This window comes from Panthera leo, chromosome B1 (genome assembly GCF_018350215.1).
Source record: "Panthera leo isolate Ple1 chromosome B1, P.leo_Ple1_pat1.1, whole genome shotgun sequence".
Taxonomy (NCBI): domain Eukaryota; kingdom Metazoa; phylum Chordata; class Mammalia; order Carnivora; family Felidae; genus Panthera; species Panthera leo.
The window spans coordinates 49,422,691-49,448,235 of record NC_056682.1 but is presented as its reverse complement, the minus strand read 5'-3'; the positions used below and the strand labels follow the sequence as shown (position 1 = coordinate 49,448,235).

Sequence of the window (25,545 nt, the reverse complement as noted above, 5' to 3'; positions counted from 1 at the left end):
ACTAAACAGGTTATGAAAAGGACACACACACACACACACACACACACACACACACACACTATACTTATTATTTATTACATTTACAATTATTTCTGTATCTACCTATCTGTTGAAAACCATGAGTTCACACCAATGTCTCCTATTCTAAAACACCATGGGGCACATTCTTCTTCCTTTTTCACACTGTGATGTCCTTTTCAGGTAACACAAAATCTAGCTCCCATTAACCTTAATATTATCTACTTATTAGATCAACCCTCTGCAAGTAACCAATCTTTTGTTGCTGTCCTCCTCTCTGCACCCTGACATCCTCCTCGCCCTGCTCAGCCCTCAGTGAGAATGCCTTTTCACCACATTTGGTATGCAAGAGACCACACTGTTCACACTGCCTTGTCCACAAGAGCAGCCTACACATGCTGCTCTGAGCCTGTGGCCCCCACGTCTGTGCAGATGCCTGCACTGTTCAGCACCTCCTACTGCCTTTTGAACTGAACGGTTTCAGAAGGGTTGAAAAAGAAGGGGGAAGACAATGCAAACAATTTTGGCAGCTGAATTTCCTTCAGTATTTAAAAAAATAAATTGCCGAGATCATCTAGGCAATTTAGATCCTTAAATTGGGCCAATAATATAAAAAAAACCTAAGAAATCACTATGTTGTGGCAGAAGTATGGTGTGAACATCCTTCAACTTTTAAGCAAATCCATTTATGCTCTTGATAATTTTCCTTTAGTTGATACTTCTGCTTGTTTTCAGTATTGTTTCATATTATCAGGGAACACAATTGTGCTCAGTAGAGTAACAGTCACAGTCACAGCAATTGATTGCACATGCACATGCACGTGCAATTGATTGCACTAGTCACCTTTTCACTGTGTATTTGTACTACTAGAATCTGGGCAGGTTTTGGCAAGGTGGTGAAAATGTGCCTTACTGACCAGTAAATACAGGAATGGCTTTGTCAAGATTGTAGGTAGATAGGTAACTTTTTGGCTCCTAAAACTTCTTCAAGGTTATGTTTCTTGTAAAAAAAAAAAAAAAAAAAAAAAAAAAGTAATAAAGGCCAGGAATGCAAATGAGATCTTTGTTTTTCTCTCCTAGGAAAAAAGCAGTTAAGATGATTTCCTTCATGCCATCAGGAACAGGTCAGTCGTTCTCCACACTTACATTAATATCTGGAAAGAATGGAATTGTTGCTACTCTTTCTTTTTTCTTCAGAGGCTCTACAACAGGGATAACAGACACACGGCTACACCTCCTCCTTCCATCCTCACTACTGTATCTAGTCATCAGCTCCTAGAACCAAGCATCATGCCTGTTACCATCTCAACGCCATCTCCTGGCACATCAATCAATGGCGAGATGAATACATGAATAAGATACTGGCAAAGTGGCTTGAACACACTGTCCTTTCATTTCCATCCCTATGTACTTACAGCATTCCAGGGTCCCATTTTTGATTAAAAAAAAAAATTTCAAACCCCTCAATATTAAATCAGACTATGCTCATTTTAGAAATTATAAACAAGGGGTGCGTGGGTGGCTTAGTTGGTTAAGCATCAGACTTTGACTCAGGTCATGATCTCATCGTTCTTTGTAGGTTTGAGCCCTGTGTCGGGCTCTGTACTGACAGCTCAGAGCCTAGAGCCTGCTTTGGATTGTGTCTCCCTTTTTCTGTCCCTCCCCCAATTGCACACTGTTTCTCTCTCTCAAAAATAAACATTAAAAAAGAAAAAAAGAAACTGTACACAGACTCATCACTGATTATTTCTGGCAGAAAAGATAACACACTACCTCTGCACTCGGTACACTCGAGTCCATGGAGGCACAAGAGCAAGGATCCGAGCCACCAATTCGATCAGGTCACTAGGAGAATAACTTTTATATCTTCCTGATTTCCAGAGCTCATAAAGCCCAGTTCCACGAATCACCAGGGTAGGGTAGAGTTTCAAACCATCAGGACGAAAAGCAGGGTTCTCAAAAAACTCCTGTGAATGGAGAACAGAAAATTACCACTCCGTTAGTTCTGCAGAGATTGGTGAAGTTTTGGTGGTCAAGTTTCAGTCCTGGGCCAAGTTCTCTCACATACCTACACAGTCCTTAGACTGCTTTTCCTTTCCATCAAGGGAGAGGATGCAGACAGAACAGAAACTCATTGTTTTCACAGCCTCACTGAAGCAAGCTGTGTGTGTGCTGGGTTACAAAGCCCTCGTTAATCCAGCCCCTGTCTATTGCTGCAGTCTCAGCTCCTGCCACCCTCACCACCTTGCCTTTCTGCCTTTGCGAAGGCAATTTCCTCTGCCTGGAAAGGACATCAATTTTATTTCATCTAGCTAATCTTCAGGTCTCAGCATGAATGCCAATTCTTCAGAGAGGCCTTCCTGACCTTCAAATACAAGTTGCCTCCCTTAAAAAATATTATATTGTATTCTGTATTACTGCTTGCTTAATATCATCACACTGATAATTTATCTGATGCCTGCCTTCACCTCTAGACTGTTTCTTTCCTTAATAATAGATTTAATTGTTTAAACTTCTAAAAAGTTGTGACAGAAATCATCACTTGCCTGCAAAACCTAAAATGCTTACCAAATAGCCCTTTGTAGGAAAAGTATGCCAATCCCTGGATATGACTATTTTGTCTTCAGGCCAGCTGGCACTGTTCCTAACCTGGGATACACACTATTTGTTATCTAGACACTGAGAAATACATCTAATTTATCTACTCTGACATAGTCATTTCCTGTACTATATCATCCCAGCTGGCTTTATTTGGGAATAAAGCAAGGAGACACCACGCATTACCCTTTCCATGACTTTGCACTGCTCATTTGCTTTTAATTTTGCACAATGTGTGACGGAGGAATGAAGGTGGACTCAGTTTCCTCTAACCCCACCCTGGCATTAGGATCTATAAAGCCAGCAGTACTGCACCTTGTGAAACCATAACAATGCTTTTTATTTCGTGCTACATTCTTGCCAAGCTTTCCATTGCTTAACTTGCTTTTCAAAGAAATGTAACTATAGACTTTTCGATCTCTCTCATTGACTTGTGTAATATTCTTAAATGCTGTATTCTTTGTGCATCATTTGGTCCTAGGGATATTCTTCTGTAATTGCAATGTAATTTTCCCTGTAACATTTATATATTAAAGATTCATCAGGCCTTTGATAGTTTATAGCCACCCAAAAGAATACATATGCAAGTCATTCTGTACCTAGTTTTGAATAAATATTAGAACATGGTATTTCAGAGGAGCAGTTCAGGTGCTTATATGATAAGTTTAGAAGGTAGATGGGCTGATAAGAATGATGATAGACGAAACTGCTTCTGGACTTCTGGCTAAACATGGAGAATTAAAATATGTGTTTCCTTCTTTTCCCTCCAAAACCACAGTAAAATAACAGAGATGATTTTTTCAAAAAGTGTAAATCCAGAAGAACAAAGAGAATATCAGAGGAGATGAAGGTGGAGGGGAGAGAGGACTGGCCCAGTGATGGTAATACATTTTTGAAAGACAAAAATGAAGACTGGTAAATGACTTTGCAAGTATAGAAAACTGTAAACAAAGTATTTGCAAAAGGGGATACCAATGAAAGACCAGCTCAGTTACACTACAGTCCCAGAAAGGCTCATGAGTCAAAAGTACCAGGAACCAGGCAGGATAGAAGCAATCATGGCATCAAAGTGTATACATGGAGGGATTTATCCCTTATTCCTTTGCCCTTCCCATAAGAATTCTACCTATTTGTTCCCTGAAGAAACTGCTGGATTCTGAAATTCCAGGTACAAAGGAAAGTCTGGGTGGGGATAAAGGCTGGAAACAGGGAGATTAAGTGAAAGTCAGCACACTGACTAGTGGATTCCCTGCCTTGCTCCCCTGATGCCAGCAGTCAATTTTCTATGACCTATTCATACTGCCAGCCCCCAAACAGGAAGTTGGAGAGTTCATCTCTGGATTAATCAAATGGCCCTAAATAAGAGTTCAAGATACTGACATTCAAGTACTGCTCTTTTAGTCCCTTACTTTTAAAGTATGACCATTTGGCTAAGGATCACCAGAAACTTGCGGAAAGCCTAGAAAAGAAAGGGCAGAACAAACAAAAAGGAAAAAAAAAAAAGGAACTGAGAGGAAAGAGGCATTGTGTAAAGGAGAATAAAACTTAAAAAAAAAAAACCAAAAACCTTTATAATTTCTTCAGAGAGATAAGAGAAAATATATTACATCCATTAAACACGAATAAAATGCTAGAGAAAAATCAAACAACCAGGATGTAAGAAAGAACTTTTGAAAATCAAAGCCATTACAAAAATTAAAACATGTATTAGAAAAGTTGAAAGACAAAGGATAGAATATAAGAAGAAAGCAGGAAAAAAAGGACAAATAGGTAAAAAATTTATGAAAATTCTTGATGACGAATGTGAGATCTAACATTTGCTTAAGAGGAGTTTTAGAAAGAGAACACAGAAGGGGCGCCTGGGTGGCTCAGTCGGTTGAGCGTCCGACTTCGGCTCAGGTCACCATCTCGCAGTCCGTGAGTTCGAGCCCCGCGTCGGGCTCTGGGCTGATGGCTCAGAGCCTGGAGCTTGTTTCCGATTCTGTGTCTCCCTCTCTCTCTGCCCCTCCCCCGTTCATGCTCTGTCTCTCTCTGTCTCAAAAATAAATAAACGTTAAAAAAAAAAATTAAAAAAAGAAAGAGAACACAGAAAATGAAAGGGGAAAATTATCCAGTGGTACAACAGATGACAGACCCTTCAAAATCTAGCACAAGTAGTTAAAAAAAAAAAAAAAAAAAAAAAAAAAAAAAAAAAAAACTCTTGCTAAGATACATTACTGTGGAATTTCACAACATATGGGATAAAGACAATTTCCTAAAATATTCCAGAGTAAAAAACAAACCAACCCATCCAGGTTACATACATTATAGGATTAAAGAGTAAGGAATATAGGATGAGGAATAAAAAAGATATTGTGCTCCTTAAGAGCAGTACGAAAAGCTGCACGGCAGTGGTGCAATGCCTTAAAAAAATTATTTTACAGAATTCTGTAAGTGTGAAGGTAGAACAGAGCCATTTTTTAGCACGCAAAAGGCTTACTTCCCATGATGAATTCTTCCTCAGGAAGCTGCTGGAAAATGTATTTTAGTAAAGTCAAGGAATAAACCAATAAACAGGGTTAACTTGGAATCCAGAAAACAAAGTATCCAAGCCACGAGAGTGGTGACAAGAAGCCCCCAAAGAGGACACTTGTGAAGTAGGCACAGAGAACTGCCAGTTCAGTTTGGAGTTGGAAGAGGGGACATCCAGGAGTCATGGTGCTAGCCTAAAAAATTAACTGACAGAATATCTAATAAGTTAGGACACTGATAGAGAGGCTTTACCATTGGGTGGGTACATTTGAAAGTTACAGGTGCACAGAGAACAAGGTAAATAATAATAATTAAAAAAAAGACAACTGTTAACTCTAGAAAGAAACAAATGGTTGTTCAAGAAAAGAACGTTAGTATATTTCATGGCTCCATGTCAGTAATCATTTATGTAAAAACTGTAACGTAAACATTGACCATTAACTACTAATGTAACTAAAATAGTGATGTAACAATATTGGGAGAATGGGAGCAGAGTATTAAAGAATGAACTTTTCAAAGACTATAACAGAAAGACAAGAGAATCGATCTAAAACTGACAATCAGGAAAAAAGCAATCCAAGCCTGGTGGTAAGAAATATAGAAGTAAATACCAGGGCAACAACCCCAGCTACAACAGTTGAAAGTGGCAGAGGACTACTGTGTTTGTCATTTTATTATGTAACAGCTTTTCTATGATAGGGATAAAAAACTGAATAAACGTCATTCTGGTACCACGTGAATGGCAAGTAGAAGGGAACACGGCTACTGGCAGGGCGACTTAGCTGAGGAGCCGTTTCACTGTGCAGGTGAGCTGAGGAAAGTATGAACTCCAGTTGCGGCAGTGGGATGAAGAGGACATGACGACAGCTTTGAAAGATACGCAGAGGGAGAAACTGACAGAATGTCCCGTGGAATTCGACTCAGGGTATGAGGGGACGATCACAGCAGCAAAGATTTACTGAGCACTCACTATGTGCCAGGAACTTTTCTAAATGTGTTGCATGTATTTTCTCAGCAAATCTTCATAACAGGTTGATACTATAATTAATATCATTTTTGAGATGTGGAAACTGGGGAACAAAGCAGTCAAAACAGTCTGCTACTAAGTGGTGGGGCCAGGATTCAAACTGGACAGTCTGGCTCCAGAGTCCAAATATTCTCTACCTGCTCCTGAATGATTCCTGAATTTCTGACTAGGGAGAGTATATGGATAAAGGGGCCACCAACTATGATAGGAAATACAAGAGGAAGGGGGAACAGATAAATATGTCTATACTGGACATACTAAGTTCTAATTACATGTATGGCATCTGGTGCTAGTTGAAGAGTATTAAGTAACTGGTCCTAGGAGCCTAAGGCTTCAGGCTGGAGAGAAAATGAGGCTCACTAAAGCATACGTGGTCAAGTTAGAACAACAGAAGAAAGGCAATCATACAGAACAGAGCAAAAGATGGAACCTACATCTAAATGGAGGGAAGAAAAAGAAGATAGGGCAGAAAGAGGAACAGTCCTGGAGGTAAGAAGAGAGCCAGGAGATAGCAGAATCACAAAAGCCAGGGAAATGAGAATCCCAAAATGGAGACACTCTTTAACAATAACAAATGTTAAGACTGAATAACATGACAGGAGAGAAATATTCTTTGTGTTTGGAGATTAGGAAGTATTTTACAACATTTGAAAGAAGAGTTTCAGTGGGAGGTGGAAGCCAGATTGCAGCGGATTTGAGAAATGAAGGGGAGGAGGAGACAGAGACACTGGAGCGTTTGTAAAATGACCTGGGTGCACTCAAGGAAAAGAAAAGAGGGTATTGCTGTCTTTCACTGTAGTCACAATTTGACTTTTAAAATGAGACATGTATTCCTTTGATACAACTAAAACATAACTAAAAACAGAAAGAGGTTTAAAGTTTTGTTTAAAAAAAACCTCAAAATGGATAAAGGACCTGAATGTGAGACAGGAAACAATCAAAACCCTAGAGGAGAAATCAGGAAAAAAACCTCTCTGACCTCAGCCGCAGCAATTTCTTACTTGACACATCTCTAAAGGCAAGGGAATTAAAAGCAAAAATGAACTATTGGGACCTCATGAAGATAAAAAGCTTCTGTACTGCAAAGGAAACAAGCAACAAAACAAAAAGGCAACTGACAGAATGGGAAAAGATATTTGCAAATGACATATCGGACAAAGGGCTAGTATCCTAAATCTATAAAGAGCTCACCAAACTCCACACCCGAAAAACAAATAACCCAGTGAAGAAATGGGCAGAAGACATGAATAGACACTTCTCTAAAGAAGACATCCAGATGGCCAACAGGCACATGAAAAGATGCTCAATGTCTTTCCTCATGAGGGAAATACAAATCAAAACCACACTGAGATATCACCTCACGCCAGCCAGAGTGGCTAAAATGAACAAATCAGGAGACTATGGATGCTGGAGAGGATGTGGAGAAATGGGAGCCCTCTCGCATTGTCGGTGGGAATGCAAACTGGTGCAGCTGCTCTGGAAAACAGTGTGGAGGTACCTCAAAAAAATTAAAAACAGACCTACCCTATGACCCAGCAATAGCACTGCTAGGAATTGACCCAAGGGATACAGGAGTGCTGATGCATAGGGGTACTTGTACCCCAATGTTTACAGCAGCACTTTCCACAATAGCCAAACTATGGAAAGAGCCTAAATGTCCATCAACTGATGAATGGATAAAGAAATCATGGTTTATATATACAATGGAATACTACTTAGCAATGAGAAAGAATGAAATCTGGCCATTTGTAGCAACGTGGATGGAACTGGAGAGTGTTATGCTAAGTGAAGTAAGTCAGGCAGAGAAAGACAAATACCACATGTTTTCACTCATATGTGGATCCTGAGAATCTTAACAGAAGACCATGGGGGAAGAGAAGGGAAAAAAAAAAAAGCTAGAGAGGGAGGGAGGCAGACCATAAGAGACTCTTTTTTTTTTTCTTTCAATATATGAAGTTTATTGTCAAATTGGTTTCCATACAACACCCAGTGCTCATCCCAAAAGGTGCCCTCCTCAATACCCATCACCCCCCCCCCCCCCCCCGCCCATAAGAGACTCTTAAAAACTGAGAATAAACTGAGGGTTGATGGGGGATGGGAGGGCGGGGAAAGTGGGTGATGGGCATTGAGGAGGGCACCTGTTGGGATAAGCACTGGGTGTTGTATGGAAACCAATTTGAAAATAAATTTCATATTAAAAAAAATAGAGTTTTGTTAAGATCCAACTTGACTTGTATTTCAACATCATTCAGGTCACACACAGTCATTCATAGTCAGACTTCCCTTCACCTAGAAAAGCTAACACAGAAAGATGCCATGGAAGGGGTGCTTACCTAAGAGCTTGGAGACTCACCACTGACTAACAGTTACTTAATCTCATGGAGCCTGTTTCCTCAACTGAGGAGACTATAACAGGTGGTCTTTTCTGATATAATACTCTTCTTAACCTGTACCCTATGACACTATCTTAAGTAATAAGCCTTTAAAACAAGGCATTAAAAACAAAACAAATAATAAGAAATGCCTCTAGCCATCCCTGCCAAACAGTAACTTAATCACATTGGCTTTGGGGGGAAAAACAGCTCAGTGGGGGTGGCGGGGGGGGGACTTGTGAGTGTCCAGCATTAATGGACTTTGAAAGACTTCTGGTAACTGACAGGAGATTCTGAAGAGAAATTTTTCCTAAAGAGAAATAGACATTCTTCATGCATTTTTAGCAATCTTAGCTTGGATATCCAAGAGCAGTCTAATTTTTAAATTAATAAAACACCAAACCAGCTAAAAGTTATTTTGAGTAATAAGTAAGCTCTATCTGAGGATAGGTGGAAAGGGCGAAGTTAAGAAAAAAGAAAACTTCATTTCTGAGTTACTGGAAAATAGAAGTAAGTGCTATGTATCACACACAGCTATACGCTGTGCACCTACCACTGGATGAGAGTGTGAATTTGCAATAAACAGATGCAAATAAACAGACACTAAGAGTAGTGACCGAGAAATGACCTAAACAGCAAGGTGTAAGATCTAGACAATTTATAACACGTATACTGTTAAGCATACGACCCAAGATACGGCTGTGATAATCTCAGTAGGCTGGGTAGTAGCTTTATGGATCCGTGCCAGGAAAGGCTATCCTGTCCTCTACAGAGATAACATTTTGTAGACTTGTGTAATTATACCAGCAGAACCCCAATTTAGCAACCTTTCCTATGGAACAAAACACATTAAGGAAAATATATCTGTGGGTTGCTAATGATGTGACAATAAAATAAAGTAGGGAAAAAAGTTTTAAAGTATAAAATATTACTGCCTACTAGTTCAGGAAAGGTTGTGAATTCCAAATAGACCCAAACAAGATTTCCTAAACAAAAACTAGTTTTAAAAGTTTTATGTGAATTTTTATTGGAGTGTATCTTAAACACAGAAAAGTACACAAACTCCAAGTGTACATCTTGACAGATTTTTATAAATCATGTAACCAGCACCCAGATACTCAAATTAAGAAAAATCGTATCAAAACCTTAGAAAGGCCACCTCATACCTATTTCCAGTTACAATTCCACCCAAAGTTTTTGGACTTCATATTAACAGAAATGTGTTTTAGGTGGTCTTTTGGATCTGTTTTCTTTTGCTCAATTTTATGTTGAAGAGAGTCAGTCATGTTGTTGCATAAGGTTGTAATTCATTATTTTTTATAGTATTTCATTGTATAACTACATCACTATTTACACATTCTTTTGTTAATGGACACTTGGGTTCTTGTTGCTCTGATATTACCAACAGTACTTTGTAACCATGACTTTTGGTAAATATATGTAGGCATTTCTGCTGAGAATACATCTAGGAGTACAATTCCTAGGACATGGGTATGCATATGTTCATAATTAGCAGATAATGTCAAACAGTTTTTTTTTTTACCATGATATACCAATGTAAATTTACTGCCACAAGCAGTAAATGAAGAAAGAGTTCTAGTTGTTCCATACTCTTACTAACACTTGATTTTGTCTTTTTTCATTTTACCTCTTCTTAGCTTTTCTGGTAAGAATACAATAGGAACGCATCATAGTTTAAAATTTCATTTCTTTGAAGATTAATGACTTTAACAACTTTTAAATATGTTTACTGGCTGTTCAAATATTGTATTTCTGTAGTAGTGCCTGTTCAAGTGTTTTTGCCCATTCTCTTATTGAGCTTTCTGCTTTTTTCTTATTGATTTGTAGAAATTATTTAAGATAATTTTAAATTAATTTTGCAGAAAATTTTTCTCTAGAGAGAAATAGGATTTCTCATGTTAGCTCTATTTTGTCACTCATTTATGTGCTGGGATGTAGTCAGAAAAGAAATAATATAGTGTTCATATTCTCTTTGAGTTTTTCTGAAAAGATTACAAACAAGGAAGACAGATCTGTTTACATGAAGGGTTATCTTTGCAATATTATCACTGAACTTTTCTTTATTTTGAAGACACTAAGGAAAATGAATAGTAAGCCTCCGCTATTTGCTATTATTTGAAACATGCCATAATTTTTTCCCCAAGGATACTTAAAGTTATGAATTCTAGCTATATCCCTGATTAACCTAAGAGCTGTGCTAAAGAAAAGTGTTTCAGAGGACTTTTAGGCTTGAAGCCTGAGTACCTGGCTATTAACTACTGAGGAGAGGTTATTAGATTCAAAATCTACTACACAGCTAACACGGGGGAATTAGTAACAGGGACATTTATGAATTAGTACTATCTTCAGTTGTAATTCATGGGCTTAAAAATAAAAAAAATTTAAAAGGAAAGAAAGAATTATTAATGTCACAAGTAAGGCAAAGTGAATTCCATTTTTCTAAATAGAGTAAAATATTTTTGTGAATAAAATAACTTAATACTTTCATCCTCTTCTCTCCAAGAATATCCCTAAGGCACTTTCCCTATCTGAGAATCTAAAGGAAAAAAAAAAAAAAGTTCTTACCAATCTCATTTCCCAACATGTGACAGAGAGTAAAAACAAACAAAAACCCAGCCAACCCGGAGTTAGATATTAAAATATCAAAGAAGAGAAAACCCAGAAAAAAACCCAAACATTTTCTTTCACTATTTAAGGAAATCCTGAAAGAGAAAGGCAGTTCTAAATTCAGAAGCATCTGAAGAAATCATAAATAAACAGGATGGATTTGACAGCAGATACAAAAGTGAAAGGCCCAAGACAGGCTGGGTAAAAATATGTGTAACAACTATAAAAACAAACAAGGAATCTATAATGTCCTTACCTAGAAAGTTCATCTAAATTAACATTAAAAATAGTCATATCCAATAGAGTAATTGGTCAGAGAACAAAAATGCACAATTCTAAAAAGATGAATTATGATTATTGCATGCAAACCTAAAAAGCGTATTAATATAATTACAAAATACAAGTTGAAATGACATTTTTATCCACTAAATTAGCAAATATAGAAACATTATAACTATGTGTGTATATAAATATATAAACAGGAGAGTGTTACTTGGGGAAAAAATAACCCTGCTAAAGTGAGTATAAATTGTTATAACCCTCCGAAAAGCAATTAAGTAATATGGAGAAACTCTTGAAGTGTTTATACCTTTACCTGACAATTCTACTGCAGGGAATTTATCCTAACGAACAGTCCTAAATACTACAAAAAGTTATAGGCATCAAATTGTTTACCTGCAGTGCTATTTACAATACAAAAAACTGGTAATACCTTCAATTTAAAAAATTTGGAAGTAGTTAAGCAAAGTAAGGCATATTTATTCAATGGAAATTAAGCACACATTTAAATATGTTAACATTGACTAACACAGATAAATGCTTATATAACATTAAGTGAAAAAGCAATTAAAATAATTACTTATCATATATATGCCAGTTTGTCTGTGTGTGTGTGTGTGTGTATGTCTGTGTGTATATCTATATCTATCTATCTATCTATCTATCCATATATATACGTCTGTGTGTATATCCCTCTGAAAAGCCTAAGCATAAAAAAATCCTAGAAGGAAGTACATTAAAATGTTAGGGTTTTATTTGGTGTGGGCACTGTGAAGAATGACTCTTCTTTGTTTACAGTGTTCTACTCTTCCATAATGAGGACATATTGCTTTAATAATGGGGGAAACATTAGCAGCAAATAATCACAAAGAGCAGAGGGTGTAGAAGCAGCATGCAGAGGCAGCCTAAATCAGCCTGGTTGAAGACAACACTTACTGTAAACTGTTCAATGTCCCTCTCTAGTCCCACATTTGGCAGATCAGGCATCATATGAGCCACGACTTTGAAACCAGAATCCTTGGCCAGGTGAAATGACTCGCAGACTGCCTTCACAGTGTGGCCCCTGAGGAAAGAAAATTCACTACCTGTTACACAAATAAAAGGGCAAGAAGGTTAACACAAGAAACAGAGGAAAAACGATCTATAACAGTGGTTTTATAATGAAGACTAATATGGTTGGGGAATAAAAATCTCAGAAAATCATTTTTATGTCTCTATCTCTGAGAAGGCCTGGAAATAAATCATTTCACTTCTGAGATATTTCTCAGAAATTCCTCATGTACCTACTCAAGGTTCTGACAGTAAATGACTGGGGTAACCAGAGTTAATGTCTACTAAAATTATTTGGTTTAGCATCATCAGCCAAAGTAAGGTTACTAATATACATATTTAAGTTAAAAAAAAAAAATAATGGGCTCAAAACCAGGCAGAAGCAGCCTCTTGTGATGCTCTTTCCTTTAAAAACCTTTTGAAATTATTTGTAGAAATAAATTAGGTGTCATAGAGTGACACCTATGTACAAAATAGATTTCACTCTGGTGGTCTGCAAGGTCCTTTAAAAATGAGAAAAGTGAATGATACAGTGACAGGGCAGAATCATTTGCGGCCAGCTGGATAAATCACCTTAACATTCCAGTATCACATCCAAGTAGGAAGCAAGCCCAAGAACAATTTGGGGCTACTAATGACTGAAGCCCTATGTCAATCCTTTCATCTTTGAGACATTCCCGTTCACCACAAAAAATTCCTAGAAACATGGACTCCAGCCCACTCTGGATGTTCCCATCCATTTCCAATCTCTTTTTGCTAATCATTTCCCAATTTATATGACTAGGCCAGGCCTCTCTCCTGACACACCATCCAAATATCCAGTACTCTAAAACTGTACTGTCAATTGTACAATACCACAGTCTCTAGGCACAGTCACTCGGTTTATATTAATTAATTAAAATGAAAAATTTAGTTCCTCGTACTACCATATCGGACATCGTAGGTGTAGAACACCTTTCTTCTTTAACACCTTCTTTAAACACCTTCTTGTTTAAATGAGTGCAACAGTCTCTTAACTGGTCTTCCTTCTAGCTTGTTCTTCTTAATCCACTCCCATACTGTGATCCTTACAAAGGGATCTTTCTAAAACGTAGGTATGCTCCTATCACAACTTAGTTTAGTCTGTCCTCAGATTAAAGCCCAAACTCCCTGGGCTGACTTCTAAGGTTCCTCATCATTTGGCCACCCTGGCTTACCTTTGCAGCCTCACCTCTTACCACTCTCCTATCTCATGCTCTATGCTGTAACCAACTTAACCTACCCCGAATCCCCGAAATATGCCATATGCTCAGGAGTTTGCTTGTATGCTTCTTTCCGCTTGAAATAATCCTCTTCCCCACCTAAGTCATACTCTTCCTTTAAGCCTCAGGTCTGACGTCATTCTTTTCAGAAAGCCTTCCTGACCTTCAAGAGACTCTTCCCATCTCCACAGGTATGACTCTTGATTACAGCAGCAGTCAAACCAGTGTTTCCGGTTTAAGCCTCCCCCTACAAGAGTGCATTCTACTCAGGTTAATCTTTCTTAAGTCTGATATCTGTGCAATTCTTCCCTGTGTTCAAAAGTATCTAACAGACCTCTATTACCTAAAGGAAAGATTCCTCCCTCCTCAGCCTGGCATTCTTCCTGGTTGTTTCTAAGATGCTGACTGGTGTAAGTTTCCCTAGTTCTCTTTTACTTCCTTCTCCTACCACAACCCCCAGTCATGTCTGCCCCTCCCAGTAAAGCAGACCCAACTCAACACATACCAATTCCCTGAAGCCTGTCTTTACACCTACAGTCAATGATCTGTGCTGCCTAATAAAGTCCTAAAATCTTTTGCTTTTCTCTAATTCACCAATTAATCATAAAGTTCCTTACACAGCTAACCTTTCATGTGTGTCTTTTCTCCCCAACTTAGTGATCTATTTCTAGAGTTCTAGAAGAGAGCTTCATAGGGCTCTATCAATCCTTATTTCTATCCTTCCTTACCTCCCAAATTTCTCAAAGCTTACAACCATTGCCCACCAACCTTTCATTACTCTGCCGACTGGCATCTGCTTCACAAAAACTAATCTTTTAAATATCACTTCGACTTCCTTCTTATTCAAACCCATGCTCCTCGCCTTCTCTCCAGCTTTAAACAACTGACCTTGAGCCCTGCCTTCTGCTTTCCATATGGGAAAGGCTGTTTATGACAGGGAGAAATAAGAGCATGTTTACAGGCTACTGGAAAAGAGCCAGTAGAGAAAAGGCTGGAAATCAAGGAATGGGGATGGAATTAAGAGCAGAGATAGAAGAATGACTCTGAGGAGAAGGAAACCTATCCATCCTTCTCTAAGATTGGTAGCAAGGTGGAGAGAATGAGTGTGAACATAGATATAATCAGTGGGAGTAGAAGAAGGCTTGTGCAAAATCATTTGCCCCATCTTACCTGTTGGTATCTCTGGCCACATCTTCATAGACACTCTGTACCCCAATCTCTAGCCTTGTGCAGCCATAGGTCAGCATGTCACTTAAATGCCGCTTCATACAGTAATCTGGTCTGGTCTCAATAGTAATACCAATACACTTTGTGAGGCTTCTCTCAGAATACCTGTAGAGCAAATCTAAAAGTAAACAACTTGCCACACTTTAGGACATTTGCTCCCATTTAAAGGACTGTCTTCTCTTAGTCCTCTCAGTATAAGACAGTTATTAAGAGCATGGCCTCTGGAGCCAGACTGTCTGAGTTCAAATCCTGGCTCTGCTACTTCCTAACTATGCAAGCAGAAATGTTATTAACCTCTCTGTGCTTTGGTTTCATCATCTGCAAAATGAGGCTAATAGTACCCATAGGACTGACATGAGTTAACTAGCATACAGTAGTGTTAGCATCATTATTATCATTCTTATTCTCCCATAGTATGCTGCAACCATAATCTCCTTGCAAGCAGCGATTTCAACTGTGAAAACCCCAGCAACCGTTTTTCATACAAGTGAAAACTATTCTGCCTTACTTACTTCCCATTCCATATTTTACAGTCATATTAAAGAAAAGGAAAGAAAAAAAAAAAAGAAGGGGGTAAGGTATGTATAATGATCATAGGAATATTTTAGATAAAATGTCTTCTATATACACACAAGTCATTCTGCCAAGTCTATTAATCTTAGCAATGGTTTACAAAATTAGGAATCATTTTTCTTGTTCACTAACACCAGATATCAAAGTAGTGAATAATACTTTAGATTCAAGCTGCTTGAGTTAATGGCCTTACTGCGGGCCCAAAACCCAGAGATAAAAGTGACCTGCTAAGGGGGCTGCTGATGTGAAGGGATAGGAGCGGACATTTTATAGAGGCCACTGTGGCCAAGCACTATGCTATACGCTCCATCCATATAGAATGCTCCATCAGCTCTATGAAGTGTGTCCTCTCATCTCCATTTCACAGATGAAGAAACTGATGTTCAAAGAGATGAAATACCTTGCCAAGGGCACAGAGCTCATAAAGTCCAAGTCAGGATTTGAAATTGGATCCACCTGACTTCTAAATCCTTATTCTATATTTCACTTTATCCCATTGCTTAGATAATTCAGTATGGAACATCAGACTTCTCTTTTCAACTTCTCTAGTGTCCTAGAACCCAATGACTTTTTTCAGTGCACCCTTCCACGGCTTTCTCAATTTTGGGGGAGGGTGAGGGAAGCCTCTTCTTTTAATTTATTTATTTTTTTCCATTTAATTTCCTTCCTTCCAAAAGAGTTCATAGCTCTTTCTAGAAGTATAAAAATCATAAAATTTCCACAATTTTGTAACTACTCCTTTAGGTTCATTTCTTCATTGTCAGTAAAAATGGACTCACTTAATAACAGTTATTAACAAAGTTAAGAATCACTGAACTGGGAGGACTAATTCTAAAATCTTTCATTCTCAACATTCAAACTCTTCTGCAGTGTTTATTACTGTATTCTGTAAGGTTTTACACAGGATTACCAGAGGCAACAGGACTGAAAGTAAACAAGTAGCCCAAAGTTACTAAAAAAATGTAACATAAGACAGAAAAAGAGCTCAGATTTTATCAAATCTTGCCTAAGACAGGATACCAAATCATTCCGCTTTTTTGAAATGATTAAGTCAGAAAGTCTCATGCCTCTCAAATAGGTGGGTACCAAGACCTGCAGTAACAGAAGTACAAATGCCATGGATAAATGTAACCTTCTTTGAATTACCAATTGTTGTGTTTGGGGAAAATTATTTAAAAAAAAATTAAAACAAATATTCCAATATTATGGAGAAGAAAATTACAGGAAGAGTGATTAAGAAAGATGAAAGCAGGAAACTCTAAATTAGTGTATTTAAGAAAGTAAATCAGAACATCTTAGAATCAGGCATTCCAAATTTGCATCACAAACATATATATATATATATATTTTAATTAATTAATTAATTATTTAATATATGAAATTTACTGTCAAATTGGTTTCCATACAACACCCAGTGCTCATCCCAAAAGGTGCCCTCCTCAATACCCATCCCCCACCCTCCCCTCCCTCCCACCCCCCATCAACCCTCAGTTTGTTCTCAGTTTTTAAGAGTCTCTTATGCTTTGGCTCTCTCCCACTCTAACCTCTTTTTTTTTTTTTTCCTTCCCCTCCCCCATGGGTTTCTGTTAAGTTTCTCAGGATCCACATAAGAGTGAAAACATATGGTATCTGTCTTTCTCTGTATGGCTTATTTCACTTAGCATCACACTCTCCAGTTCCATCCACGTTGCTACAAAAGGCCATATTTCATTCTTTCTCATTGCCACATAGTATTCCATTGTGTATATAAACCACAATTTCTTTATCCATTCATCAGTTGATGGACATTTAGGCTCTTTCCACAATTTGGCTATTGTTGAGAGTGCTGCTATAAACATTGGGGTACAAGTGCCCCTATGCATCAGTACTCCTGTATCCCTTGAATAAATTCCTAGCAGTGCTATTGCTGGGTCATAGGGTAGGTCTATTTTTAATTTTCTGAGGAACCTCCACACTGCTTTCCAGAGCGGCTGCACCAATTTGCATTCCCACCAACAGTGCAAGAGGGTTCCTGTTTCTCCACATCCTTGCCAGCATCTATAGTCTCTTGATTTCTTCATTTTGGCCACTCTGACTGGTGTGAGGTGATATCTGAGTGTGGTTTTGATTTGTATTTCCCTGATAAGGAGCGACATATATATATATATTTTTTAATGCTTATTTTTTGGAGAGGGAGACAGAGTGTGAGTGGGGGGGAGGGGCAGAGTGAGAGAGGAAGACACAGAATCTGAAGCAGGCTCCAGGCTCTGAACTGTCAGCACTGAGCCCAACACAGGGCTTGAACCCACGAACTGTAAGATCATGACCTGAGCTGAAGTCGGACATTTAACCGACTGAGCCACCCAGGCATCCTACAAACCTCCCTATTAACTGGTAGTGTTATAAAGCCTCCAGTATTTCTTAAAAGGATGCCACTGAGTTAGGAAGCTCTGCAGCACAACAGAAATTGTTGTGTGCAACAGAAATTGCATCACTGGGAAAAAAAACTAGAGGGTGGGTAAGTGCAACTCTGTCTAGAGGAAAGAGAAAATTACCGGCTAATCTTTCTATTGCACAGGTCATCTAAGGCATACAGACATACAGAAGAAGCTGCTGCAGGGATGATAGGGTCTCTTCGTAAGTAGGCGGAATATAGTATAAAGACAGAAATAAACCCTATTCTCAATTTAATTCCATTTCAAAAATGTGTTTCCTTTGGAAGGAAATGTCATTACCTTTATCAGGCAAAGAAATGGAGGAATTAAAAAATAATTACAGTTTTTAAAAGCAAACACTTCATGTTCACAAAAAGCTTTTACCACTATATTCTTTTTAGAATTGTATTTTCATTTGAAAAGCAATTAAGCAGAAACTCTTATCAAATTTGAATGATAAAAACAATGAAGCATTGTCCTAAAGAACAGAGTATAAGGTCATCTTTCCTATAAGATCACTGTATTTTTATTAGGATTTTTGTTAATGTTCTTTTTAGGCCTACAGCCACTGAACCTGCCTCTTCATTTAACAGAGGTATAAAGATATTAATGATTAATGTTCTGTAAATATTTACATACAGGCTTTCAACTACTCTAAGCAAAATACGGCTTTCATGGCCTGCTCTAACATTCTGTTATTATTTAGGTAGCCATCCAATAGGATGAGTCTCTTTTAGTACCTAGCTCAACCCCCATACCTTCCCGGGGTCAACAGAAGTCTTAAGCTCTTGAGTACCTAGGAAATGTGCCAAACATTTTCCAACCTTGATCATAAACCCAGGTCTTCTGATTCCAATTCCACTGCTCTTTTTGTGATATTACAGGGTCATCTTAAATAAATCTGGAGACCACCAGTATGGGGCTACACATAAGTGCATCCTACACTTTTTTTGTATGCCACAGTAGTGGCACCAACTACAAAAGATGCTAATATGCTCTGCAAAGCCAAATGTAACTTAATAACTTATGTTGACAGTATTTTTTTTACAAGGTTGGGGGGGTTGAGTTGAGATGGGACAATACCTTCAGAATTTAAAGCACGCAAAAACTAAATGCTACCCAGCCTTCAAAATATAACTTAAATTACAGTTCTCCTTCCCCAACATCTTCCCAGAGCCTCGCATAACTTTGTAACCCCACTCCCAAAGCATCTTGCCTATGATATGAACACAGTTTGCCATGTTATTTGTGGATGTTTGTGCATCTAGACAGGAGGTTCTTGGAAGGCCAGTAGGCTCGAATATATTTAGAGGTAACTGCTTTAGGGCTTCAGCACTAAAAACTCTCCTTCAATATAAAAAAATACAAATATGAAGAATGAATAAATGAATCAGGCATAACCAAAGACACAGAAGGTCTCTCTTTACTCCCATGGCAGCCTCTAGATAATTTTGCTGGTTATCTTTCCTCTTACAGAGTCAACCCTAGAAGGTGCCTAGCACTAGACCAGGTATTCTATTGAAAGTAATAATACAGTGGCGCCTGGGTGGCTCAGTTGGTTAAATGTCTGACTCTTGACTTTGGCTCAGGTTATGATCTCGCGGTTTGTGAGTATGAGCCCCACATCAGGCTCCATGCTGGCAGTGTGGAGCATGCTTGGGATTCTCTCTCACTCTCTTTTTCTGCCACTTCCCAGCTCATCCACCCACTCTCTAAGTAAATAAATAAACTTAAAAAAAAGTAACAATACAATAATTCTTGTGCTAGAGATGCTAATCTAGCTGCAAGAAATGACACATAGATAAAATCAAGAACTACCTAAGAACAAAGAGCTAAAAGTGGCAGAAATATAAACATACATTATTTCTGGGTTCTATTTATAGGAAGAAAAAAGTGAACTATAATAGTGATTATCCATGGGGTGCCTGGGTGGCTCAGTCGGTTAAGCATCTGAAATGGCTGAGGTTATGATCTCACAGTTCGAGGTTCCAGCCCCACGTCAGGCTCTGAGCTGACAGCCAGGGTCTGGAGCCTGCTTCAGATTCTGCATCTCCCTCTCTCTGCCCCTTTCCACTCATGCGTGCGCGCTCTCGCTCTCTCTCTCTCAAAAATAAACATTAAAAAAATAAAAATAACTATACCTATTACTAACTCGTTGGTTGAGGGACCCCAACCAAGAGGACACTGAAGGAAGGCAGCAATTCAATGTTAAAGTCTCTGTTATCTTCTGGAAACTACATGAGTCACTCCAAGAAGGCTATGGGTATCAAAGACCGCTTCTCATTGCTATCAGTCGTTGCAGTCCTCTCTAAAAAACCTCCGTCATCAATAAAGGTGGCTATGTCTTAGTCTAGTCCTGTGTGAAATCTCACTACAGCTCTAGGCCTAGGTTCCTGAAAGCCCTACAGAACCTTTCCTACATAGACCTCACCCTGCTCAAAGCAAAGTGCAAAGTAAATAAAAATGGTACATAGATGGAATGTTAATTTTCATTTGTCATAACATACAAACTCTCTTCTGTATCTACAATCCCAAAATCGGTAAGTGGAATTTATAAACTTCTTTGGACAACCAAAGATTTGTTTGAATTGCCAAATAACATCTGGGGTTACTGGTACAACTGGTACAATTCCTCAGTAGTAGTGCCACAGAACAAATTCTTTTTGATATAATCATACTTGGAAAATTTCTCAATACAACTTTATGCTCTGTACAATGCTATGCTGGTGGTATTCTAGACTTATGAATGACCGATTTGGGTGTTTGATGATTTAAAAATAATATTTTTTTCCTTTTTTTTTTTTTTTTTGTTGAGACAGTGGTCAAGTTTGCTTCCTAGATATTGATTGTTATGTCAAATGACCGATAAAACAGTAAGGTTCTACCCAACACACACCAAGGAAACAAACAGAATTTTGATTTTTAGATGAGTACAACTTATGAAAAACTAACCTGATGACTTTGTGTTTTAGGAACTAATCAGGGACCCTTGATCCCTATCGTGTTAGTTGACAAAGTTTAAGGTATATTAAAAACAACTCATAACATTTTGGGTTCTGTTTCTTGCGACAGCTGACAAGAATGCTATCAGACAGTTAAGAACTAACAGCAAAGCATTATTAATAGACAAAAATCACAGTTATTACACATTCTTTTAACATTACATTCACATTCAAATTTAAGGACTATATTCATAAATGCATTATAGAAAAGTTGTCATTGTCAGAAAATGACTGCTATATGAAAAATAACTTGCAAACACATCTTTTAGATAAACATTCTCATTCCAATAAAATTCTTCAAACCACAGAATGTCAGAGAAAGAAGTAATTTTAGAGATAATATAGTCCCACCTCCTCATTTTTATAGATGAGGAAACTAAAACACAGAATACATAAGTGGCTTAAATTAGGTAATAACCTAAGATAATAACAGAAATAAGTCTGGAACCCAAGTCTCCTGATTCTTCATGCACAGTTCTTTACACTATGGTTATTTAATAATGTTTACTTAGTACTTTCTATCCCTAAGACATTGTGCTAGATATAGGCACAATGTGTCTCTTAAGAAAACATTCCCTATTAAAGGAAACAGGGAAAAAGTGCATTATACAGAATTAGACAATAACAGTATTCACTAAAACTATTATTTTTGGCTACTGAAAACCAAAGTGAGGGGATGATTAAAGTAGTAGATGCAAATATACTCGCACCAATAATTACAGTAAATGTTAAAAGATTACCCTCCAGTTAAAAGACAATATAAAAATGAGTGAAAACCAAGACTCAACTACTATAGACTGCTGTCTAGAAGAAACCCACTTTCAATATAAAGGCACATATGGGTGGAAAGAAAACGGATGGAAAAAGTAATACATAGGGAAAACAGTAAACACATGAAGACTAATAAATTAACATCAACTAAAGGAAACTTCAGGGATAAAAACATTTCATAATGAGTAAAAGTTCATACATAAGGAAAAACACAGAAATCATAAATATGTATGCACCTAATAATTGAGTCTCAAAATAAATGAAATAAAAATTAACAAAACTGAAAGGAGAAATAGAGAATTCTTCAATCCTGATTTGAAATTTTAATATCACTCTCTCTTAGCAACCGATATAAAAAGTAACAGTATCAATCACCTGAATTTAACTGATATTTATAGAACATTACATTGAACCAGTGTAACTGATATTTATAGAACATTACATTGAACCATTGAAAGAATACATATTCTTTCAAATATACATAGTATGTTCACCAAGTGAAACCATATATGCCGGGGCCACAAAATGAGTCTCAATTAAAAAAAAAAAACAAAACAGGGGCACCTGGGTGGCTCAGTCAGTTAAGCATCCGACTTCAGCTCAGGTCATGATCTCGTGGTCCGTGGGTTCGAGCCCCGCGTCGGGCTCTATGCTGACAGTTCAGAGCCTGGAGCCTGTTTCAGATTCTGTGTCTCCCTCTTTGTCTGACCCTCCCCTGTCCATGCTCTCTCTCTGTCTCAAAAATAAATAAATGTTAAAAAAAATTAAGAAAAAAACAAAAACAACTTAAAAAAATTAAATTATATAGAATAGGCTCTCTCTGATCCAAATGGCATTAAATTAGAAATTGACAACAAGATATCAAGAAAGACTCGCTTTTGGTAATTTGGAAATTAAAGAACCCATTTCTATATAACTCGTAGGTCAAAAAATATGAAGGACTTAAAAAAATATTTTGAATGGAATAATAATTAAAATACAACATACCAAGGTTTGTGGGATTCTGTCATAATAATGCATAGAGGAAAACTTAAAGCATTGAATACTTACATTAGAAAAGAAAAAAGGTCTATAATGAAGGCCAAGCCTCTATACCTTACTAAGTCATAGAAAAAGAACCATAAAGTAAACCCAAAGAAAGTAGAAGACAATAAAAAAAAAAAAAATAAAGCAGAAATCAATGAAATAGAGGACATAAAATCAAAAGTCAGTTCTTTGAAAAGAATAACAAAATTAATAAACCTCTAACTAGATTAATCAAGAAAAAAAGAGAAAACACAGATGATCGGAACCAGGATTGAAAGAAGGGTGATCACTAACATTATATAGACATTAAAAGCATAAAAGGGAATATTATGAACAACTTAATACCAAATAGTTTGACAACTAGGATGAGGTAGACAAATTCCTTGAAAAATACAACTTACCCAAAATGGACACAGATGAAACAGAAAATCTGAATATCTCTTTCTTTATCTATTAAAGGAATTGAATCAATCATCCAAAATTCTCCCATAAAGAAAACACAGCCCTGGATAATTTTACTGGTCAGTTCTAGCAAACACTTATGGAAGGATTAACATTCATTTTATATGAACATTTAGAAAACAGAGGAGGGGGGACGCCTGGGTGGCTCAGTCAGGTAAGCATATGGCTTGGCTCAGGTCATGGGTTAAAAGTTTGAACTCTGCATTGGGCTCTGGGCTAACAGCTCAGCCTGGAGCCTGCTTTGGATTCTGTGTTTCCCTCTCTCTCTGCTCCTCCCCTGCTTGTGCTCTGTCTCTCTCTATCTCAAAAATAAACAAACAAACAAAAAAGAAAACAGAGGAGGGAACACTTCCTAACATGTTTTATGGGGCTGGCATAATAACACTAATACCAAAACCTAACAAAGAAATTATAAAACAGGAAACAACAGACCACCATCTCTCATGAACATACACACAAAATCCTTTCCAATGTATTAGTAAAATGATATATAAAAAGGATAACACATTATGACCAAACAGGTTTATCCTAGGAATGCAAGGTTAGTTTAATATTAAAAAAAAAAAAAAGTAATCTACATGATCAGAATAAAGAAGGAAAATTATGTGATCATTTGAATAGATACAGAGAAATCATTAGACAATTGAATTAATGATACAACCTCTCAGCAAACTTCTTCAATAAAGGTATCTATAAAAAAACCCCTCAAGTAACATTGCAGTTAATACTGCAATATTAAATGTTTCACCTGTATTACTGGGAATAAGACAAAGAAGCTTACTCTCACCACTTCTATTTAACACTGTACTAATGTCCTAGCCATTACAATAAGGCAAGAAAAAGAAAAGCATGCAAATCCAAAAAGAAAAATTAAAGCTCACTTTATTTGTAAATTAAGTGATTGTTTATGAAGAAAATCCTAGCAGATTTACAAAAACAACTTTTAGAACTACATAGTGAAATTAGTGAGGTAATAGGATACAATGTAATGTACAAAAATCAATTACATATTATACACTATCTGTAAAACAATTTGAAAATGAAATTTTTAAGAAGTTCAATTTCTGTAGCATCAACAAACACAAAACTATTTTGACATAAATTTAACAAAAGGCTAACAACATCTCTACACTGAAGATTTCTATGAGAAATTAAAGAAGACTTAAATAAACAAAGAGACAGACGATGTTCATGGATCAGAAGACTCAATAATGTTGTCAATTTTCTCCAAACTGTTCTATAGTTTTAATACAATCCCAATTTTCTCACACTTTTTAGCAGAAGTTGACAAGCTGATTCTAAACTTTACATCGTAGAGATGCAAAGGAAATAGAATATCCAAGACAATCTCGAAAAACAATGACAAAAAAGACTCACAGTACCTGACTTCAAGATATACTATAAAGCTACAATAATCAAGACAGTGTGTTACTGGCATAAGAACTGAGAAATAGATTAGTGGGACAGAACAGAGCCCAGTTCCACATGTATAGTCAATCAATTTTTGACAAAGCCACCAATATAATCCACATAGGAAAGGGAAGTTTTTAAACAAGCAATATTGAAACAGTATCTACTACAAGAGGAAAAAAGAAACCACAAATCCTACCTCACAGTATATATAAAAATTAATTCAAGATAGACCACAAGTCTACATAGGCAAGCTAAATACAAAAAAAAACTGTAACTGCAGGTAGAAGAAAACACAGGAGAGAATCTTGTCATGTATCTTCTTGGGAGTAAGCACAAGTTTAACAAAAACAATACAGAAAACAATAGCTATTAAATAAAAAAATTGCTAAATTAGACCTAATCAAAATAAAAACTTCTGCTTAAAGTTGTCCTTAATATAATGAATACTCAAACCACAGACTGGGTTTTCATATTTGTCAAATACAGATCCAACAAAGGACTGGTATCCAGAATTTAAACAGCCCAATAAAAAATGGACAAAAGAGTTTAACAGATAGTTCACAAAGGAAATATATACAGAAAACACAAGCATATAATAAAGTGCTCATCATCATTAGTCATCATGAAAATGTAAATTAAAGCCACAATGAGATACCATTACACACCTACTAGAACGGCTAAAATTAAAAAGACTGACAACACCATATGTTGGTGAGGATGTGGAACAACCAAATGCTCATACATCACTGGTGGGAGTACAAATTTACAACCACTTTGGAACAATGTCTGGCAGTTTCTTAAAAAATTAAACATATGATGTAGCAATTCTACTTCTAGCTATTACCTAACAGAAATAAATACTATATTCATAGTAAAACTTGTATGAGTATGTTCACTAATTTTATTGTAATAACCACAAACTAGAAACAGCCC

The 25,545-nt window shown here is 37.1% G+C and overlaps 1 protein-coding gene across 1 annotated transcript in view; it reads right to left on the bottom strand.

The window, feature by feature from the left end:
* Positions 1–25,545, bottom strand: part of ELP3 (elongator acetyltransferase complex subunit 3) — a 98,401-nt gene that overhangs the window by 38,083 nt on the left and 34,773 nt on the right. Inside the window, exons 8-10 of the mRNA XM_042934950.1 lie at positions 14,895–15,056; positions 12,370–12,496; positions 1,792–1,985 (exon numbers count right to left, since the gene is read on the bottom strand). Of these exons, the coding sequence (XP_042790884.1) occupies positions 1,792–1,985; positions 12,370–12,496; positions 14,895–15,056 (483 nt within the window). The remainder of the gene's footprint in view (positions 1–1,791; positions 1,986–12,369; positions 12,497–14,894; positions 15,057–25,545) is intronic.